Source organism: Erpetoichthys calabaricus, chromosome 16, assembly GCF_900747795.2.
Source record: "Erpetoichthys calabaricus chromosome 16, fErpCal1.3, whole genome shotgun sequence".
Classification (NCBI taxonomy): domain Eukaryota; kingdom Metazoa; phylum Chordata; class Cladistia; order Polypteriformes; family Polypteridae; genus Erpetoichthys; species Erpetoichthys calabaricus.
This window is the reverse complement of record NC_041409.2, coordinates 55,744,498-55,764,918: the sequence shown is the minus strand read 5'-3', so window position 1 is coordinate 55,764,918 and position 20,421 is coordinate 55,744,498. Positions and strand designations below refer to the sequence as shown.

The window sequence follows — 20,421 nt, the reverse complement described above, 5'->3', positions numbered from 1 at the left end:
ACCTTTCTTCTCCATTCTGATGCTCGGTTTGAACTTCAGCAGGTTGTCTTGACAATGTCTATATGCCTAAATACATTGAGTTGCTGCCATATGATTGGCCGATTAGATGTTTGCGTTAACAAGCAGTTGAACAGGTGTACCTAATAAAGTGGCCGTTGAGTGTAAATTGCTTTCTTAGAAAACATCAGCATCTTCATTCATAACCTCAACTGATACTGTCCTGCAGAGTTCATTTTAATGAGGACACAGACTTAAAAATTTTAATAAGCATCCCTCTATTTCAAATTGGAATTTTGATGTCTTGACATATAAGTGGAAGAAACAGAGTTTAGCTTGCGTGTCGCATAGTCCAGCTTCAATGAACAAGAGTATGGTTCACAAGGTGAAATGCAGTGATTCATCTGCTTAATGCAAAGACACTTAAAGCTGGTATGAATTGATCACCAAAATAACGGTGTATAGAACAGACAGACTATACAATTTATGTAAACAAACTCAAAAGACTACAAAACACATTTTACTTTCAAGTATACCAATAAAACATATGCATTGTGTAGATTTTTAGTTTTTCCAAACTGGAAATGAAAAGCAGCTTTTACATGGCTGAAACCTCTCCTTCCATCATACTAAGGCAGAATGTCTGCAGCAGGTCTGCTGATACAATGATAAAAATGCACAACCTGAGGCTGCTAGATTTAGAAAGAAGGAAAGCTGCTCTTAACTGTAGTAAACTGGAAGCACTAAAGGACCTATGGAGGATTGAGAAAGTATTCAGATCCCTTCACGCTTTTCATATTTTGCTATGATGTAGCCTTTCACATCAAGCAATACTTAATGCCCAGAATGACAAAATGAAAATAGGAATTTATAAATTCTTGCAAAGTTATTAAAAACTAAAAAAGTGACATATCACATTGAAATTGAATACGTGAATGGGGAAAAATAAGCAATAGCGCCACTTTGACAACATACAGCCAATACTTTCTTGTCCAAGCCACAGAGAAAGCTGAATTCTCCCAACCCAAATTCAGTTTTTAATTTCCATGGGGAACCTCTATCAGCCATCTGGCCTGGTCATAGCACAAAAACTGTCTTAACTCATGTTTTAAGCAATATTCTTAATTCATCTGGTACAAAATATACTATTATTATAGTTTGAAATTTTAAAGGTGGCTTTTCATTCTATTTACCATACTGTTCCAATTTTTCCACCAATAAGCTTGAATTCTTCCTTCTTGTTTTTTAATAATATGAGTTGTTTTTGTAATGCAGCTTTTAAGTCTCCTCTGTTTTTCATTCTCTTCTTGGTGTTCTACTGTTGCACTTAGTGTACCATGGAGTGGATGAGTCATCACCCATGATGAACTCCTCTTTAGATCTTTATAGAATTCTGCTCTAATTGTTTTAGTTTGTCCTCACTGTGATCCTTTTCAGAGTTGGTCCGAACTAGGACAATGGCATTTTGGGCTAAAATCCTTTTGATGCTTAATATGTTATATTTCCTGCATTTATAATATTTAATAGTTTTTATCCAACATGATGCTTTTCTGTTTTTGTTCCATATTATTTTTCATGCTATTCTATCTGTAATGTACCGTATTTGTAATTAATGTCTTGCACACTAGCAAACTAATGTCCCCAAAAACACCCAATACAGAGCTTAGTACACATTTTTTCTACCATATCCCATCATCAAAATGTGAATAAGCTTTATTTTAAACAAATAAACTAAAAAAAACCTAACACATACATTATATGGTCTCCAGTGAAGTATATAAATGAATAAAATATGACCAAAAGGGAAGTCTCTTTTCATAGACTAAAATGAACTTGATTTCAGTTATTTGGTTTTGATTAAAATCTCTATGTACATATAAAGCGAAAAGACGTCCATCTGTCCTACATCCGTGCCCTTGCAGGGTGTGATATGGTTTAGCATTCACACAGGGGCGGGAATATCCAATGAACAAAGGCTAGTATGCCTTGCACCCTGTGCTGGCAGGAATTGGCTCCAGCAGACCCCCCCCCCCCCCCCCCCCACCCCGTGACAAAGGCTAGTAGCCAGCATAAGATAATAAGCTATTTGGCATATGTTCATGCATCTGGGCATCACATAATGCACAACAGGGCTGGAATGTCCAACAAAGAAAGGCAACAATAAGCATAAAGATAAAGGGATGTAGAGGTTGGCATATGCTGTTAACAGAGGTTAAAAATTGCAGGACACAATCGAAACACACAGACTTACCATTGTACCATTAAGCCCGTTTCAATAAATGGGGTTTTCGTTATGCTAGTAAGACTGTAATTATGAGTATAATAGATGAATTTCTCCAGATTAAATCAGACAGTCATCACACACAGCACTGCAGTGAAGCAAAATTTGGAAAGGTACGAGGCAGAACAACTTACAATTAAGAAAAAAAAATTCTTACCTCTCTCAATTCCAGTCTCTGTGCAACTGCTTCCAAACACTCCTGTCCTGTGCTCTCTACAGACAAAGTAAACTCCACAAACTCATTGTTCAGGAGCTGAATTCGTGTGACGAGGCAACTTTTACTGGATACTGTATACCTTCGAGTTCTCTTTAATTTCAGTCCAAACGGCAAGGGCATGTTTCACTTTCTGCCAGCAAAAACGCTGGCTGATGAAAACTTTGGTGTGTTTCTTCAAAAATGAGCCGTCATAAAAAACATGCATTCAAGCATTTACATTCTGGAATGAAAACCAGTGCCACTGTAAAAAAAAAAATTAAGTAATTAATTGACAGAGTATTATTGACCAAATTTGAATGTATTTTTTAAGAGTATATCCTAAAATGACAATTAAATGTCAATGGTTGCCAAGAGCAGCTTCAGTATTAATCAGTGATTCCCTTGTTATCTCTAATTAACTCATTTTACTTTAGGGATCTTCCCAATACATTAAACTGATTAAACAGATTGTGGGGATTTGTTATATTGTTTTTTCTGATAATATAAATGTGTAAAATTAGACAAAATGGTGATGTGCATCACAGTATGGTAAACCCATTCAATAATAGACAATGCTTTTCCCATTCTATATTCTATAAGTGAGATAGGATGGATCTTTTAACTGCGCTCCATTAATTGGTTAGTAGAGTCCAGGGAACGTGTGAAGAAAATAAAAATCTGAAAAAGGAAATTGAGGAACTAAAGAATAAAAATGCCAGCACAACAGCAAATAAATGGGAATATAAAAACACAATATTAGTAGTTTGCTTAATTAATGTACAATGACAAATGTTTCATGTTTAAAAGTGCATGCACTTGAACCCTTACCCATAGTCATACAAACCTGGTGTGTAAATGGGTGAATATGTTCACATTGTTCAATTAAAGTATTTGTAAAGTGACTCACCCTTTAAATGGACTATGTTTTTTCTTAAGATTATCAATAACTTATTATCCACAATCATTTGTTTAAAGTCTTAAACTAGGCATGTATACAAGGAGCAGAAAACCAACACAGGTGTGGCACAATGCATGAACAATTTGAAGGGATGCAGGTAATTCATACACTGAGTGTGTGTGCGGTACATATCTTCACGCTTTGATTAAGATACCCACAGGACCCTGGGTATCTTAGCACCTTAACAGAGAGATGATCTTATTTTAAATAATGCATCTTACAGATACCCAGTAGTTCAATGCAGCATGGTATATATCACTTGATTGTTTCATCAATTTTGTCCTCCTTTTCTCATTTCTGCATGCAAAGATTCAATAATTTTGTCAAGCGGGTCAGGAGGAGTGGTCCCCCATGGACATTTCCTTGTGCAAAGATTAAATTGTTTCATTGAGGTGTCTGGTTGGAGGTTTGGTTAAAAGGTCCCTTGCCATCACAGGCACCTATGCGCAACCAGATAGCCCTGATGGTAGATCCACTCCTCATATCTTACTAACATAAAATTATTACGGAATTAAACCAAATTATAATGGAGGCCTTTTCTCATGCTATAGATTGCTCACTCCCGAAACAACTTCTTCAAAATTCACACTCTGTGATGCCTCTCGCTCACCACTAGCCTTATACAGTAATCATATTTGGTGAGCACATACCTTTGACTCCCTAACAGGTGCAAATATCAAAACCTAGTACCACCATCAACTGGCATCATCAATGTTGCTTGTTTAAACAACTTTTGCATGAAAAAAAAACAAAAAACTTTTGAGGTAGAGAATGGGAGACAGATGACAAGACAGAATGTGAAACTGACCTCCAGCAAGAGATAGCTACAAGATGCAGCAGCATTGCAATGGTGAAAGACAACTGAATATAAAGAAAAAAGTGAAAAACAGCTAAGGGACTATACACAAGGTAATAGAATCAATACCAGCAAAAACTCCTGGGAAGGAACAACCCAGTTGATCTTAGGTATTTGGGATTAAGACAGAGGTGGATTTCACTAGGGTACAAAGTTTAAATTTACCCACCATTACAACATATCCAAAATTAAAGAATTTGTTGCCAAGCTTAAGCTGCTCAGATATGCTATCCACATTTGAATAGACAATACTTGTAAATATTGTGAAGTTCGCAGAGGCAGACCAGAGAGATACAGAATATACAGGACTATGGTGTTCAGCAAATCTGAAAGGATTCAACATGTAGGGCAAATCGGCATGGAAGTGGCAATTTCTAAGGCTGATCCAGAAAGACATTTTCCAAATCCATGTAGTCACTGCTTCAAAACAGGGATGCACAGTTGTTGGATTTTGAAAAGAATGTTGGCTTTTAACTTAGCAGGCAGTAAGCATAAACGTACTCAGATAGTTAAATGAGTTAGGGGCTACTTGATTCATAAGTAAGAAAGGGAAAAAATGGTAAAAGGCAGAAAATGAGAATATACACATGAAGTGCCCAATGTTGTTCATTGAAATACTTGAAGCATGAGAAGTTAAAGACAGAAGAGATGGACTACAGACTACTGAGATATGTAAAGTTGTCAAGTTTTAAAACTTGTATGCAAAATTTGATTGACATAAGTGAAAGCATACTCAAGTTATTGTGTTTACACACACACACATAATTCCAAAAATGGTATTTTCAGACTCTGGGAGGTCTAACGCATTGTGATTCATCAAAATCTCTAAATGGAATTTTTGGAGGATTCCAATACTTTCCCTATACTTCATATAAAAAAAAGTAAAAAGCCAATAGTAACTGTGAATAATGGTGGGAATACAGGTATTCCAGTTAAAGACTCTATAGATAAATTAGAGATACAAGTGTTACACATTTTTAGGGGTACTAGAGCGATTTCAGATTTTAACAGAATGCAATTTTCATATGCAGAACAGTAAAGAACAGCAAAGACAGACCAGTAGAGTATGACACAACTTAAATATGAATTTCAAACACTGTTTATAGTGAGAATTCAAGTAAAATGACACCTTTTATTGGCTCACTAAAGAGATTACAATATTACATCTTGCCTGAAAAGGTGTCATTTTGCTTGACTTCCCACTACAATCATAATGGCTAACACGGTACTACAGACATACAAGACACCGATATGTACTGCTACTACATGGAATTGAAGACCCGGTGGAAGAAACTGGCACCCATGAACAGCGACATTTGATTACATCTTGTCTGAAGAAGGGGCCTGAGTTGCCTCAAAAGCTTGCATATTGTAATCTTTTTAGTTAGCCAATACAATGTGTCATTTTGCTTGACTTCTCACTACATTCATAATGGCTAACACGGTACAACACCCTAGTACTACAAACACTGTTTATAAAAAGAACATAAAAGAATAAGAGATGCAATGCAAGAAATGTTCATCATGTAAAGGGGGGAAATCATTCAACCCAGAAATCTGTCTTTGAAACTTTCTGCATTTTCATTGAGTCATGAACTATTCATACTGTAGTATGTTACTGCCATTCCAGCTTCATGAAAGAAAATTGTGGCTACTACAGGAGTAAGACACGTAGTTATTGCTTTGGCTATTATATTTTCTTTATTGCTGTTGCATATAAAAACCAGAATCAATCTGCATGTTTATGAAAAGACCAAAAGTTCAGATTAGATAGTATCAATTTTTGGAACAATCCAAAAATAAGAAAACATATTTTTAGTATGTAAATGACTTTATACAATCACTCAAACAGAAAACAACAAAAGTCATGGGGTGAAAAAAAGTTATGAATAAAGGTAAATACAAGGACCATCGCAAAAAGTGAAAGATTTAGGAATGATGATGGCAGGACTAGAAAAAGAATGACACAGAACATAATTGATTTTGTAGAGAAACTAGTCACTCCAAATATTAAAAAAAGCTTAAAACATGAGGCAATTTAGAGAGGTTGTACTCCACATTTTGGATTGATTATTTGAAAAATACATGATATGATGCATAAAATGGCTTATATAGAGTAAGAGGAAAAATAGGATGGTTTGGAGGCTGTTAAAAAAATGACAGCTATATGACTTATTGAGTAATCAACACTCTAGCATGACAAAAGACAGACAGGTACTTCTCCAGTAATGCTGTGTAGCAATTTGTCCAAACTTGGGTGGGATAATAAAGCGCAAGCAATGACAGGTGTTACATAGAACTAGATGTTGTAAAAATGGAAAATGTACTAGCAGGAATTGAAAGGAAGTGACATAAGGGTACTATAAAAGACCTTGGCAGAACTAGACAGGGGTTGAAGCACAAAAAAGTACAGAACCTGAAACTTTGGACCTGTGGAAATTACAAAAAAAAAAGAAGAACCAAAACAATATCAAAATGAATTTGTCCAAAACTGCTATAAATACTAAACACATTTCAAGTGTTGAACATGTTTCAATGAACACATCCAATGAGTAGTACTTCCTTTTGCTCTGACAAATGAATATTAAATAGTACAACAATTGAAAACTGTATGATAAATACATTTGCAACAATATAGATAGATAGATCTTTATTGTCATTGTCACTTTTACAAAGGAACAACGAAATTGAAGGTGCAATCGACTCAGTGTGAGGAATAAGAGTTAAAAAGACAAAGACAAGAAGAGAGAAAATAATAACAAACCGAATAGTAATAAATATACAAATTGCACTTAAATGAGAAAGCAACAGCATAAATAAAGGAAACGATTGAAATATGGATTGCTAACAGAGAAAAATCATCCATCCATCCATCCATTTTCCAACCCGCTGAATCCGAACACAGGGTCACGGGGGTCTGCTGGAGCCAATCCCAGCCAACACAGGGCACAAGGCAGGGAACCAATCCTGGGCAGGGTGCCAACCCACCGCAGGACACACACAAACACACCCACACACCAAGCACACACTAGGGCCAATTTAGAATCGCCAGTCCGCCTAACCTGCATGTCTTTGGACTGTGGGAGGAAACCGGAATGCCCGGAGGAAACCCACGCAGACACGGGGAGAACATGCAAACTCCACGCAGGGAGGACCCGGGAAGCGAACCCAGGTCCCCAGGTCTCCCAACTGCGAGGCAGCAGCGCTACCCACTGCGCCACCGTGCCGCCCCAGAGAAAAATCAACTGAAGTAATTAAAATAGCTGCAAAATAAAGCAAAAATGAATGCCCCTAAACAAATTAAGGGCATAGTCTAATATTTCTCCATTTTGTTTAGGTTATATATAAAATCCTAAACTCTTTGTGAAAGTATATATCCCAAGTAGATGAAGAGTAGTAGGAGGAAGAATGCACTACATTTTATTTACTGAGCACTGTTGAAAATAAAAAGCATGTTGTACCAGCCCTTGCTGTGTTATGTGTCCTCACAGCCCAGTCCATCTCAGTACATGACTATTGATGTCCCAGGTTCAAGGGAGTATGCCAGCTTCTGGGAACTCGGGCATCACAAGTGGCAATGTCATTATAAACTGAACAGCACAAACAGCTGCTTAAGTCCAGTTGTTCCTGCCTTTATTCCACTCATGCCATATTGTAGCTTATAAGAACTCACAGTTAACAAACAAGCACCAGGTTCCTTTAATTTGTGACTAGTGCCAAGGCATAATCCTTTGTCTTCTCCAACTATGGCTATCCCCATTTACTTTTAACACCTTGATCTTGTGCATTCCTCTGCCACCTTGAGCACAGACAATGAATCAAGCTCACAGTATGCTTGTGGCAATTCACAGAAAGCAGCTTGCCAATTATTAGTTAGCATTCTATCCTGCTCATATACTTTTGGCATTTGTAAGAATACTGTTATACAATTGATTAAAATGTAGCAAAAACAAAAAACAATGTTTTTGCCTTTTAATGTGGATGCTGCTGATTTAATAAAATTGTGCAATGAGCAGTAAATAGTTTTATGAATATAAAATAACCGTAATCCAGCATCTTGCTGCAAAACTAAGCCCTGTAGAGGACAGAATCACTACTTTTCTGGTAAAGAAGGCACCATTTATAAAAGTACTTGTGAATACGAAAGTGACTTTTGAACAAAAAGTTGGTGTACAGATGGGCCAAATGCTATTAAGGTAGAGAAATAACACTAAAGAAAAAGGAAAAAAAAACAAAAAAAAACAGTAACCTACCAGCTAGAACAACCTAATGCTAGTGAACGTTATCAGTCTTGGAAAGAAATTACAAAAGCATTCCTCATAGTCAAAATGACATTGTCCAAAAAGAGAAAGTTTGGAAGATAGACTAAAGACAGTGATATTTGAAAAATGGATTCCAAAAAGGCTGAGATCTGATTTCAATGAGGAAGGTATTGGTATTACCTCTCTATAGTTACAGATCTGACCTTCATCCAAATAATAAAAATTGAGCACAATAAAACACAAAAAAAAACTAATAATGCACAAAATCTGACCCATTTTCATTTACTGTATTTGATATACTTTGTTAATCCCTAATTGGAAATGGTCTTTTCGCAAGACCTTTTTGGAGGTCAGAGTGCCGGGTCTACTTTTGTACAGCACTCCGGAGCAATTTTCAGGTTAAGGGTTTTGCTCAAGGGCCCAAAGGGGCAGGATCCCTTCTGGCAGTAACAGGATCTGAACCAACAACCTTCCAGTTGCCAGCATAGATCTTTGGTTTCAGAGCCACCACTCCATCTTATTGATCAAAATGGTCAAACGTTCATTTTTTTTGTCAAAAAAGTATGTGAATCAAGGCTTTCAGAAACTAATGTGACCTCCTTGAGCAGCAATGACTTTAACCACACATATACAGTAACTGTTGATCAGTAACACACATCAGCGTGAAGGAATTTCGACCCATTCCTCCTTACAGAAGTACTTCAAATGGGGATGATTTGTTTATCAGGACCTGGGCAACTTGCCATTACTGCAGGTACTACAAATTCTGTTCTGTATCACAGCACTGTTTATAGAATGTAAAGTCATCCATCTCTCAGCTGAACCAGAAATGCAACAGGACAATAATATGAAGCACATAAACAAACATACATCAGAATTGCTAAAACTGTAGGAAATGTACAGCCCTAGAATAAACTGATCATTGTCTGAACTCATGGAGATGTAATGTCACACAGTTCACAATGGAAAACCCACAACATTGGTTGAAACACAAATATAAGGAGAAATGCATCTAATTTCCTGAAAAGGACTATACAGAACTTAAGCAATAACTGCAAGAAATGTCAGATAACTGTTACTGCTAACAAAGATAGTGTAATGAAATATTCGAGTCTAAACAATCACTGTTTCAAAACAAACACAGAACGTTATGTAATTTTAACAAATTAAATAAATTTCATCACAGAATATGTTCAAGATATAAAAACAGTCACAGTGAAAATAAAAAAATAGATATATACAGCTGGATAAAATCAGGGACAAACAACTTTGCAGCACTAACATTAACTAGGTCTCCAATGGTCTCTTTGGTTTGCACCCAGGTTCAGAAAGCTTATTACTGCCTGAAGTGAACTTAACTTTCTCTTTATTATGATAGTAAACATAAACCTCACACAATACTAAGATGGATACTGCACATTTTGCAATTTTTATAGTGCTAAAATACCAGAACATTGTTCAGTTCAAATAGCATTGCTAGCTGGAAAAATCCTAACATTGAGGCACATGATTCTTCCACATTGAAAATACACTCACTGATCAGCAGTTGCCCAGTTTCAAAGCTACAGTCTGCTTCTAGAAAATATGTATTATATCAAGCTTGAAGGGGGAAAACATTCACAATGGGATTGGGACATCAAACACTGCTGGTCAATCTAAAATAAAAAGATTTGCATTTTCTTTAACAGAAACATAATTAGTTTTGTATTTAGAACTGCTTTCTGCATTGCAATGTTTTATAAATAAAAAGGCTTGTGGCTTAGTGAATGTACACATTCACTTAGAGTAAAAATGAAGCTACGTATTTGCCAAGTGCTGTTACCCGAAGCTATTAAAATATCAGCATTACAATAAAGGGAGATATTTTACAAATGATGACTATTAATACAAATTAAAAACACAAATTGTTCCAAAAACATGACACTGTAACATCAATTTTTTTTTTTATACAAGACTAATACTGCATGTAGTGCTTGTTCATGAGTGTAGTAATCACAGGAATCCTTTAAGTAATAGTGTGCAACATATCAATAATCTGAACATACCACTTCGCCTCTACATGAAGTAACTGTGTTGCTTGGTCGGCTAGGAGGAGAGCAGCTTTGTGCCTCACTGAATCAGCAAGTCTTCCAGATGAAAGGAGGTTGCAGCCAAGTTACAAAAAGGCTATTTCTGCAAAGTGACTTTTTTATTGGACAGAAGCATGCCGATCTGGCTGATGACAACATAATCAAACCACAAATAAATAAGTAAGTAAATAAGTCAACAATATACTCTTAAAAGGAGCAGTTTTGCTCCTCACTGAATCAGCATGTTTTTCAGGAGGAAGAAGATTGGTGCTAAGTTACAATAAGGCTTGTTCCACAAAGTTACATTTTTCATTCAACAGAAACCTACATATCTTGCTGATGACCAATACATCAATAAATAAATGAACTGTATACTCTTGAAAATTTAAATGAGAATTTAGACGGCAATCTGAAAAATTCCATTAACACTAAGTTAGGTGGAGAGATCTGAAACTTTCAAAAGAATCAGAGCATTAATAGTTAAAACTATAAAAACAAAATAAATTCAAATTCAGATCTGAATATGCCTGTACTATAGTTTAATGTAAGTTTGAAGCATCTTCCTCAAAGCAGTTATATACAGTGGGTTGACAGGATAATTAGTTATACATTGTCAGAGTACATTAAAATTGTTACTTGCATGTTCTAATCAACATGCAACATACACAATAATTTTTAATATTCACCCAAGCAAGATGGATTTTAACCAGAACCCCTTGCTTAGTCCCTCTCAGTCCAGAGTTTGGTTGTTCTCCTCATGTCTGTGTTGCCATGCAGTGTGTGCAATTGAGGTGTTAGGAGAAACTCAGTTTATTTCACAGATTTCAGAACTTAAAGATGTGGTGGTGTGAAGGGTAGTCCGCAGGTGAGTAGTGTGACCTTTGTTTACAGAAAGTGTTACATTCATGTACCAAGTATAAATTTAGGTATCAGCAATGGGTTTGTTTTGGAGAATGTTGGGAAGTTCTGCTACTTAGGTGACATGTTGAACACAGTTGCAGGTGCAGTAGTGATAGTCAGGTTTAGAGGCACATGGAAGAAATTTCGAGAGCTGTCCCCAATTCTGACTTCTAGAGTAGCCTCTCTGGAATTGATGGGAAAAGTTTATGAATGATGTGTGTAGAGTAGTATGACTTGCATTGAATTATTGGGAATCTGAGGCAAGCCTGTGAAGAACAGAGATGACCATGAATAGGTGGATATCTGGAGTGTCACGGAGTAAGAAGAAGATGAATGCTAAGAGAAAGAGTTGGTGTGGAGGTGATAGGGTGTTGTGTTTAAGGCAGTTTGTGCAAGTCACATAATAAAATCACTCACATTCTTAACGTATTCAAATTATTTTATATCCCTGAACTACTTTCCTCTTCTATTTTAATGAAAAAAATTAACATTGTAGCCATATTAACAAAAAGTTGCCAATTGCTACACAAAAAATGTACATGTAGAACAGGGGAAGTGATAATGTCAGTATGAGTATTTTCCAAACTAAATGGCATGGAAAATGTTTATTGATTATTACAATAAAGAAAAGGGGTGTCAACCTGTTATAATAGTAATACATGAGTAAAGTGGGGATGCTGCACAGGTACTATTTACTAAATTATTGATCAAGGTAACTTTTTAAAATTCAGTAGATCATCTGGTTAAGTCTCAATTGCATATTACAGCATACAACTTGAAAATCTCTAATATATATAAAAAATATTTTTTTTATCCTAACCTGCCTGTCAGTATGACCTATAGGAGGAATAGGAAAACAAAGTGAAATTGAAAACTACAATTGTGAGATATTTTCTTACTAAATGTATGAGAAATGTTAAAGACCATTAGGATCAGTGGTTATACTGAATCTCATCATGTTATGTGGGTTCTGAACCTCAATCTGTACACTACTGATTAAGTTTGTTTACAACTAGATAAAAGTCTCGAGCATTAGCTTCAAAAAAACAACTCTGGAGATACAAGAAATGCTAGTAACTTTTGACCAGCAAGGTTGTTTATGATCAAAAACACTGTTGGAATCTTGGACATTTATAGGCTTGCTTACACTATAGTCATTGGTTCACTTAACAGCACCTGTAGCATGAAAGCCTTAAACTTCATAACAGCCTACATGTTCATTATACAGTGGAACCTCGGTTCACGAATGTCTCTGAACACGTACAAATCGGGTTACGACCAAAAAGTTCGCCAAACTTTTGCATCTGTTCACGACCACACACTCGGTTGACGAACAAACCAGTTTCCCTTCCGGTTTGTACGCGTGCGTGCTTTCGCTGTGAACTCTTTGTGCCCTATTTTGTTTCCTTTCCGGTTCGTACGTGCCGATAAGTTCCTCACGTGTTCAGTCTCTCCCTGTGCATTGTTCTCGGTCAGACGTGCGTGCTTTCGCTGTGAACTCTTTGTGCTCTACAGTATTTTGTGTGCTTTTGCATTAATGTTGCAGTTAACCATAGCTTCTAAGCAAGTGAAGAGTGGTGAGAAGAAAGGTTAGAAGAAATCGAATTAAAGAAAGAAATTATTGAAAAGTATGAGCGTGGCGTTCATGTTACTACTGATCTTGCCGCCGAGTACATGAAGTCAAAATCTACGATTGACTATTCTAAAGCAGAAAGAGGTCATTAAAGCAGCTGATGTTGCAAAAGGAGTTACAGTGTTAACCTGGCAGAGGCCTCAAGTGCTGGAAGAGGTGGAAAAACTGTTGCTAATCTGGCTGAACGAGAAGCAACTTGCAGGGGATAGCATAAGCGAGGCGATGTTATGCAAGAAAGCCAGGAAGATTCATGGCGATTTGCTGCAAAACTATCCTTCTACGAGTGGCGAAAATGAGGAATTTAAAGCCAGTAGAGGATGGTGTGAAAAGTTTCGCAAGAGAAGTGGCATTCATAGTGTGGTAAGGCATGGAGAGTCTGCTAGTTCCAACGCTGAAGTTGCGAAAGAATTCGTGAAAAATTTCACAAAATTAGTGGAGGACGAAGGCTACATCCCGCAACAAGTGTTCAACTGCGACGAGACCGGACTGTTCTGGAAGAGGATGCCGAAGAGGACCTACATTACCCAGGAAGAGAAGGCTATGCCCGGCCATAAACCAATGAAGGACAGGTTAACCGTTTTGCTGTGTGCTAACGCTAGTGGCTACGTAAAAATCAACCTGTTGCTCGTTTACCAATTTGAGAACCCTAGTGCTTTCAAGCAGCACAATGTAAACAAAGCCAGACTGCCCGTGATGTGGAGGGCAAACACGAAGGGTTGGGTCACAAGGACCCTGTTTTTGGAATGGTTGCACGAAGCTTTCCCTCCCGCAGTGAAGCGATATCTTGAAGAGAATAATCTGCCTAAAAAATTCCTTCTTCTGATGGACAACGCACTGGCACACCCTCCAAATTTGGTTGACAATATGGTTGAGGAGTACAACTTTATTAAGGTTGTGTTTAGTGCTAGGCGGTATGACCAAAATTCCATATCACGGTATTTTTCAAGATTGTACCGGTTTCACGGTATTCGACGGTATTTTTTTCCCATGCATGAGTTAATCACATTTTCCACTGCAATTACTGCAGTAGACTGGCTAAGAATAACCTATTCCACTGTCATGAGAATTGTACATTGTACAAAAAAACATTTTAATGTGCACACAAGTATTAATACAGGTTTGCATGGCTCCATAAAGTGATAGTTTTCAAAGGGGGGAGGGGGCACTAATGAAGAGAAGGAATCACACTGCATGACAGTTGCTGTCAAAATATAGAACCTTTTTATTGAACAAATTTTGCAAACCGCTTAAACTAAAACTTTGACAACAAATTGTCAACCATCCAAATAGGCATTTAGTTGTATTGCACTGAACATGTCTTAGAAAAGGAATAAATGGCAAATATTTTTTGTAAACCAACTACACTTTGTTAATGTTAACAATCTCTGTCCACTGACATGTTAAAGTGACTTTTTAAACAACTTTACCATCATTAAACTGCATAATATATAAACTAATAAATAATAACAATAAAATAAATAATAGTGCAACTTCCAGTAATAATACTATTACATCAAAACTTCAAGCCCAGGTACATTACACAGTATTCAACAAACTAAAATAATACAAGTTTACCAACTGAACCGTCATTAAGGCAAATTGCATTAATATAGACCTTGCTTCAAGCTAAGCTATATATATTATTATATATAAATAATAAATAATAAAACTGCAACTTGCATTTATAATACTATTTGTTGTTTAGTGGGTCAAAAAAAACAAACAAAAAAAAATGGTCTGTTTTTAAATCCAGTTCGCCATGATTGCTCGACCGCAGGGAGTTGATGAGGTGATTGGGGCGAGTCGCATCTGATCATTCTCAGTTGCTTCATCGGCTTAGTGTGGCGTGTGAATAAGGCGCTGAGCCCACGGACGGAGACGTGTATTTATGGGCCGGCAGGATGGGGGAAGGAAAAAAGAAAAGATAGAACACAAGGAGGTTAAAGAAGGGGAAAGGCAGTCATGGGAGACGATCCATGAGTAAGCGTGTGGAGTGGGGCGAGCGAAATGTAAGACCTCCAAATGGATCTGAGGAGTGACTGAGTGAGCACGAAGGAAGACGGGAGGTGTGCCGACCTCGGACAGTCTGGCTGCGCAGTGTGGCGGCAGCCAAAACAGGGGTTGGCAGAAAGCAGTTCATGCTGCAAAGGCTCCGTCAGCAACGCCAGTGAAGGGTGAGCCGTGGAGACAGAAGGTGGTGTGCTGCGATCAGGCGAGGAGAGAGACTGCATTTTAACGGATATATTCATTATGGATTTTATCCCCACATTTCACTGGCTTTATGGATTTGCTGTTTATTTGGGTACTATATTTTTCTGAACACTGTCCAACGGACACTTTTGGTTTTACTTTGACTGTTTTTAACAAAAGCACTTGAGCACTTTCCAACATCCCCTGGCTTCAATGAGATTTCTCAGCTCATCTCGGTCATAACTATCGATGGTGTTGGTTCAACAGACTCCCATGTGGGAAGAAGGAGTATGTAGGGGACCGGCACCGTCACAGTATTACACAGTAACCAGATACATTACACAGCATTGGAAAAAAAAATAAAATAAAACAAGTACAACTTGGCTTGCAGTATTATCCAGTAGTATAGAAACAGTATTCATACATTTGAACATAATGCTCCACATCTGACCTTTTAAAACCAAAGTATCTACAGATAACAGACACAGCACCTTTTTTCATCAAAAGTTCTTCTGTGTTATCATGTTCAACTTTATCGTCTGCTACAGCTTCAGTTTCAGAATGTTCCCTGTCCATTTTCACCGCTCAATACCTCCACTAACACATGTACTCTGTTGGATGCATATTTTGCGGTGCACCAGTGAAAAAGGTCCCCCTTAAACAGTTTCCCGCTGCGCCACGTTCTGAATGTCGTTTAGGCTATTTAAACCGGTGCTCCGGTATAAGAAAAATCCATATCATAACAAAAATAAAAAACGGTTTTTGGTATGAACCGGTATACCGCCCAGCACTAGTTGTGTTCCTCCCCCCCAACATGACTCCTATTCTGCAGCCCATGGACCAATAGGTTATTCAAAATTTTAAGAAGCTGTACACCAAAGGACTATTCGCCAGATGTTTCAATGTGACAGAGGAGATGTCTTTGACCCTGAAAGAGTTCTGGAAGAACCATTTTAATATCATTCATTGCATCAACCTCATTGATAAAGCCTGGGAAGACGTCACATACTGGACCTTAAACTCGGCCTGGAAGAAACTTTGGTCTGAATGCATTCCTGAACAGGATTTAGAAAGCTTTGAGCCTACTGCTGTGGATGAGATTGTGTTCATGGGCAAGAGCATGGGTCTTGAAGTGGACAATGAGGACATTGAGGAGCTGGTCCTGGATCACAAGGAGGAGCTGACGACAGAGGAACTTGCTGAACTCCAGCAGGAGCAGCATAGGTTGCTCACTGAGGAGCAGTCCTCAGGGGAAGAAGAGGAAATGGCGGTTATAAAAAGTGATGCAATAAATGCCATCATGGAAAAATGGAACGAGTGCCAGGATTTTTTAGAGAAGAACCACCCCGACAAAGCGGTTACGAACAGAGTGATAAATATGATGAATGACAATGTCATCTTGCATTTCCGAAAAATTTGAATGCGTAGGAAAAGGCAAGTCACATTAGATCGCTATTTCACAAAGTCTGATCCACCAGCTAAACAGCTAAAAACACCAGAAACCCAAGAAATCACAAGAGAGAAAACACCTGAAGGAGAACATCCTTCCATCGCGGAGCCAGACTCTTCCCTCAAAACTGTAACCTCCTCTCCACCCAGTTCCTCCTCACTTCCTTCATGCCAGAACTCAACTCATGCAAGGTTAGTTTTCATGGTGGTTTATGGTTAGTTTTTGTATTACGGATTTTTCAAATGTTCATTTATTGGTTCGCAGCATGCATTGTTGCAATGTTACTTTTCTTGGTTGTTTATTAAATTACGGATTGTTCAAATGTTCATTTTTTTCCCTGTGCTTAAAACCCATTAAAAAAATTGTTTACAGCGAGTGGTTTGTAAGGCTATAGTGTGAATTCTTGCAATGTTACTTTTCTCTGTTCAAGGTTTTCTCAGTGTTATTCAATGTTTTTACATTTAGTTTACTACTAGCAAAATACCCGCGCTTCGCAGCGGAGAAGTAGTGTGTTAAAGAGGTTATGAAAAAAAAAGGAAACATTTTAAAAATAACGTAACATGATTGTCAATGTAATTGTGGTGTCATTGTTATGAGTGTTGCTGTGTTTTATATATATAAAATACACACACACACATATAAACATATATATACATATACATATACACATATATATACATATCTACATATATATACAGTAATCCCTTGCTATATCGCGCTTCGCCTTTCGCGGCTTCACTCCATCGCGGATTTTATATGTAAGCATATTTAAATATATATCGCGGATTTTTCGCTGCTTCGCGGGTTTCTGCGGACAATGGGTCTTTTAATTTCTGGGACATGCTTCCTCAGTTGGTTTGCCCAGTTGATTTAATACAAGGGACGCTATTGGCAGATGGCTGAGAAGCTACCCAACTTACTTTTCTTTCTCTCTCTCTTGCGCTGACTATCTGTGATCCTGACGTAGGGGGTGTGAGCAGGGGGGCTGTTCGCACACCTAGACGATACGGACGCTCGTCTAAAAATGCTGAAAGATTATCTTCACGTTGCTACCTTCTGTGTGCAGCTTTTAAGTATGCTGCACGGTGCTTCGCATACTTAAAAGCTCAAAGGGCACGTATTGATTTTTTTTATCTGTCTCTCTCTCTATCTCTCTAACTCTCTCTCTCTCTCTGCTCCTGACGGAGGGGGTGTGAGCTGCCGCCTTCAACAGCTTTGTGCCGCGGTGCTTCGCATACTTAAAAGCAAACAGCCCTATTGATTTGTTTGCTCCTTTGAAGAGGAAGATATGTTTGCATTCTTTTAATTGTGAGACTGAACTGTCATCTCTGTCTTGTCATGGAGCACAGTTTAAACTTTTGAAAAAGAGACAAATGTTTGTTTGCAGTGTTTGAATAACGTTCCTGTCTCTCTACAACCTCCTGTGTTTCTGCGCAAATCTGTGACCCAAGCATGACAATATGAAAATAACCATATAAACATATGGTTTCTACTTCGCGGATTTTCTTATTTCGCGGGTGGCTCTGGAACGCAACCCCCGCGATGGAGGAGGGATTACTGTATATATATATATCTGCGGTGGGTTGGCACCCTGCCCAGGATTGTTTCCTGCCTTGTGCCCTGTGTTGGCTGGGATTGGCTCCAGCAGACCTCCGTGACCCTGTGTTCGGGTTCAGCGGGTTGGACAATGGATGGATGGATTATATATATATATATATATACATATACACATCCACATATCAACATATATATATACACATATATACACACACACGCTTTATGGGTGATGATTGTTTTACTCTTTTTATCTTTATTTTATTTTATTGTAGAATCAACTCCTATCTGCGCACAGCAGGGCAGCCGTGGGCGGATGCGTATGGTGTATTCACTCCATGTTATCGTGCATTGCGCTGTCAGTGGTATTTTGATAAAAGAATTTGAACAACATATAAGAAGCGTATAAATTATTAAACAGTAAAACATTAACATTTAAGAAGTAAAGTTACATTAAGTACTACTGCAGTGCCTTCGGGTATACCTCATTTTTTGTTTGCCCATTACATGCTTAAATGTATACATTTTTTGGTGCACCTACCCGAGAACACGCGACATATAACCGAGCGTGGGAGAAGCATGGATTTTAAACACGCGTTGAGTTCATCTGCTGGTCTCCCTCGTGGAATAACTGGTAATGTTTGACTAAAATCTACAGCGATTAAAACGACATTACCTCCTATTTTTTTTTTTTTACGATCTCTGAGATCTTGCTTTTTTCGGTTCAAGGCTTCATAAGCTCTTTTATGTTGTATGGTGTACTTATCCCAAACCATCATCTTTGAATGTTGCAAGACTTTCACCTTGTATGTAGATCGGGGTAATTACATTCATTGCATTCCTAGTCTGAATCACAATCTGATTGTATGGGTGGTTACCTGGCACTGTAGGGTTGCCACCCGTCCTTTAAAATACGGAATCGTGCCGCGTTTGAGAATGAAATTGCGCGTCCCGTTTTGAATCAATACTGGACGGGATTTATCCCGTATTTTTTTTATCATTTTTTTTTTAAAGCAGCGTCTCATGCAAATCATCCCACACGCATTTTATGAAGATGCCTCCTTTCCTACTTTTGATTGGGTAATACTTGATGTCATCGTTAGTTTGATTGGTGTTTTTAACTGTCCAGTGAGGAGGGCGTGTCTTTTAACTACAGTCTGCAAAGTGTTGGCACTGAGATGTGGCGTCAGCGCCATAGTTGAAGCCCCTAACGTTGCGGTCAGCAAGTCGGCTAACATCCGCCATGTGCCATCTTTCAGTTGTGAGAAGCAGATCATAGAATGGTTGAAACTGTTGCCCCTAACGTTGCGCCACGGCGTGTGGTTCGTTTATACCTCGTGTCTTCTCATTAAACTTTTATCTCGCGAATATGTTATTGCAATCCGCAGCGGGAGCGTTTGTATAAACTTAATTTAAAGTTACGTTTTACACCGTGCTTTGTTTCCGTTATGAACATGCTTGTATGCTTAACTCGCTCCGTTCTCAATTGTTTAATTAATTTTTTGCTCTTCGCTGTTTGCGGCTCTTCCTCCATTTCCCCCCACTTCGTTCTTTTATCTCGCGAATATGTTATTGCAATCCTTAACGGGAGCGTTTCAATAAACTGATTGAAAATAGTTTTGCATTTACCTTTTTAGTAAAAGGCGAGCTTTTAAGCCTGAGAAATCACCCCGTAAATGCACACGTTTAATTGGACATGTGTTAATATGTATGGTTACACAGTATTAAAAGACAGTGAACAACGTCAGTTACCTTTGTTCCCGCGTTTGATAAAAGGTGAGCTTTTAAGCCTGAGAAATCACCCCGTAAATGCACACGTTTAATTGCACATGTGTTAATATGTATGCTTACACAGTATTAAAAGACAGTCAAAAATTAACGTCATTTACCTTCGTTCCCGCGTGCGACTCGTGCTGTAAATCTCTTCCTTGTTTTTAGTTCACGTGATTACGTAGGAGGCGTGATGACGCGATACGTGACTCCGCCTCCTCCATTACAGTGTATGGACAAAAAATATGTTCCAGTTATGACCATTACGCTTTGAATTTCGAAATGAAACCTGCCTAACTTTTGTA

The 20,421-nt window shown here is 38.0% G+C and overlaps 1 protein-coding gene across 2 annotated transcripts in view; it reads right to left on the bottom strand.

Moving 5' to 3' along the window:
- ptpn21 (protein tyrosine phosphatase non-receptor type 21) overlaps positions 1–20,421 on the bottom strand; it is a 94,421-nt gene that overhangs the window by 53,396 nt on the left and 20,604 nt on the right. For both annotated transcript variants that reach the window (XM_051919884.1, XM_028822266.2), the window contains exon 2: positions 2,436–2,736. In XM_051919884.1, the coding sequence (XP_051775844.1) occupies positions 2,436–2,615 (180 nt within the window). In that variant the 5' untranslated portion in view covers positions 2,616–2,736. The remainder of the gene's footprint in view (positions 1–2,435; positions 2,737–20,421) is intronic.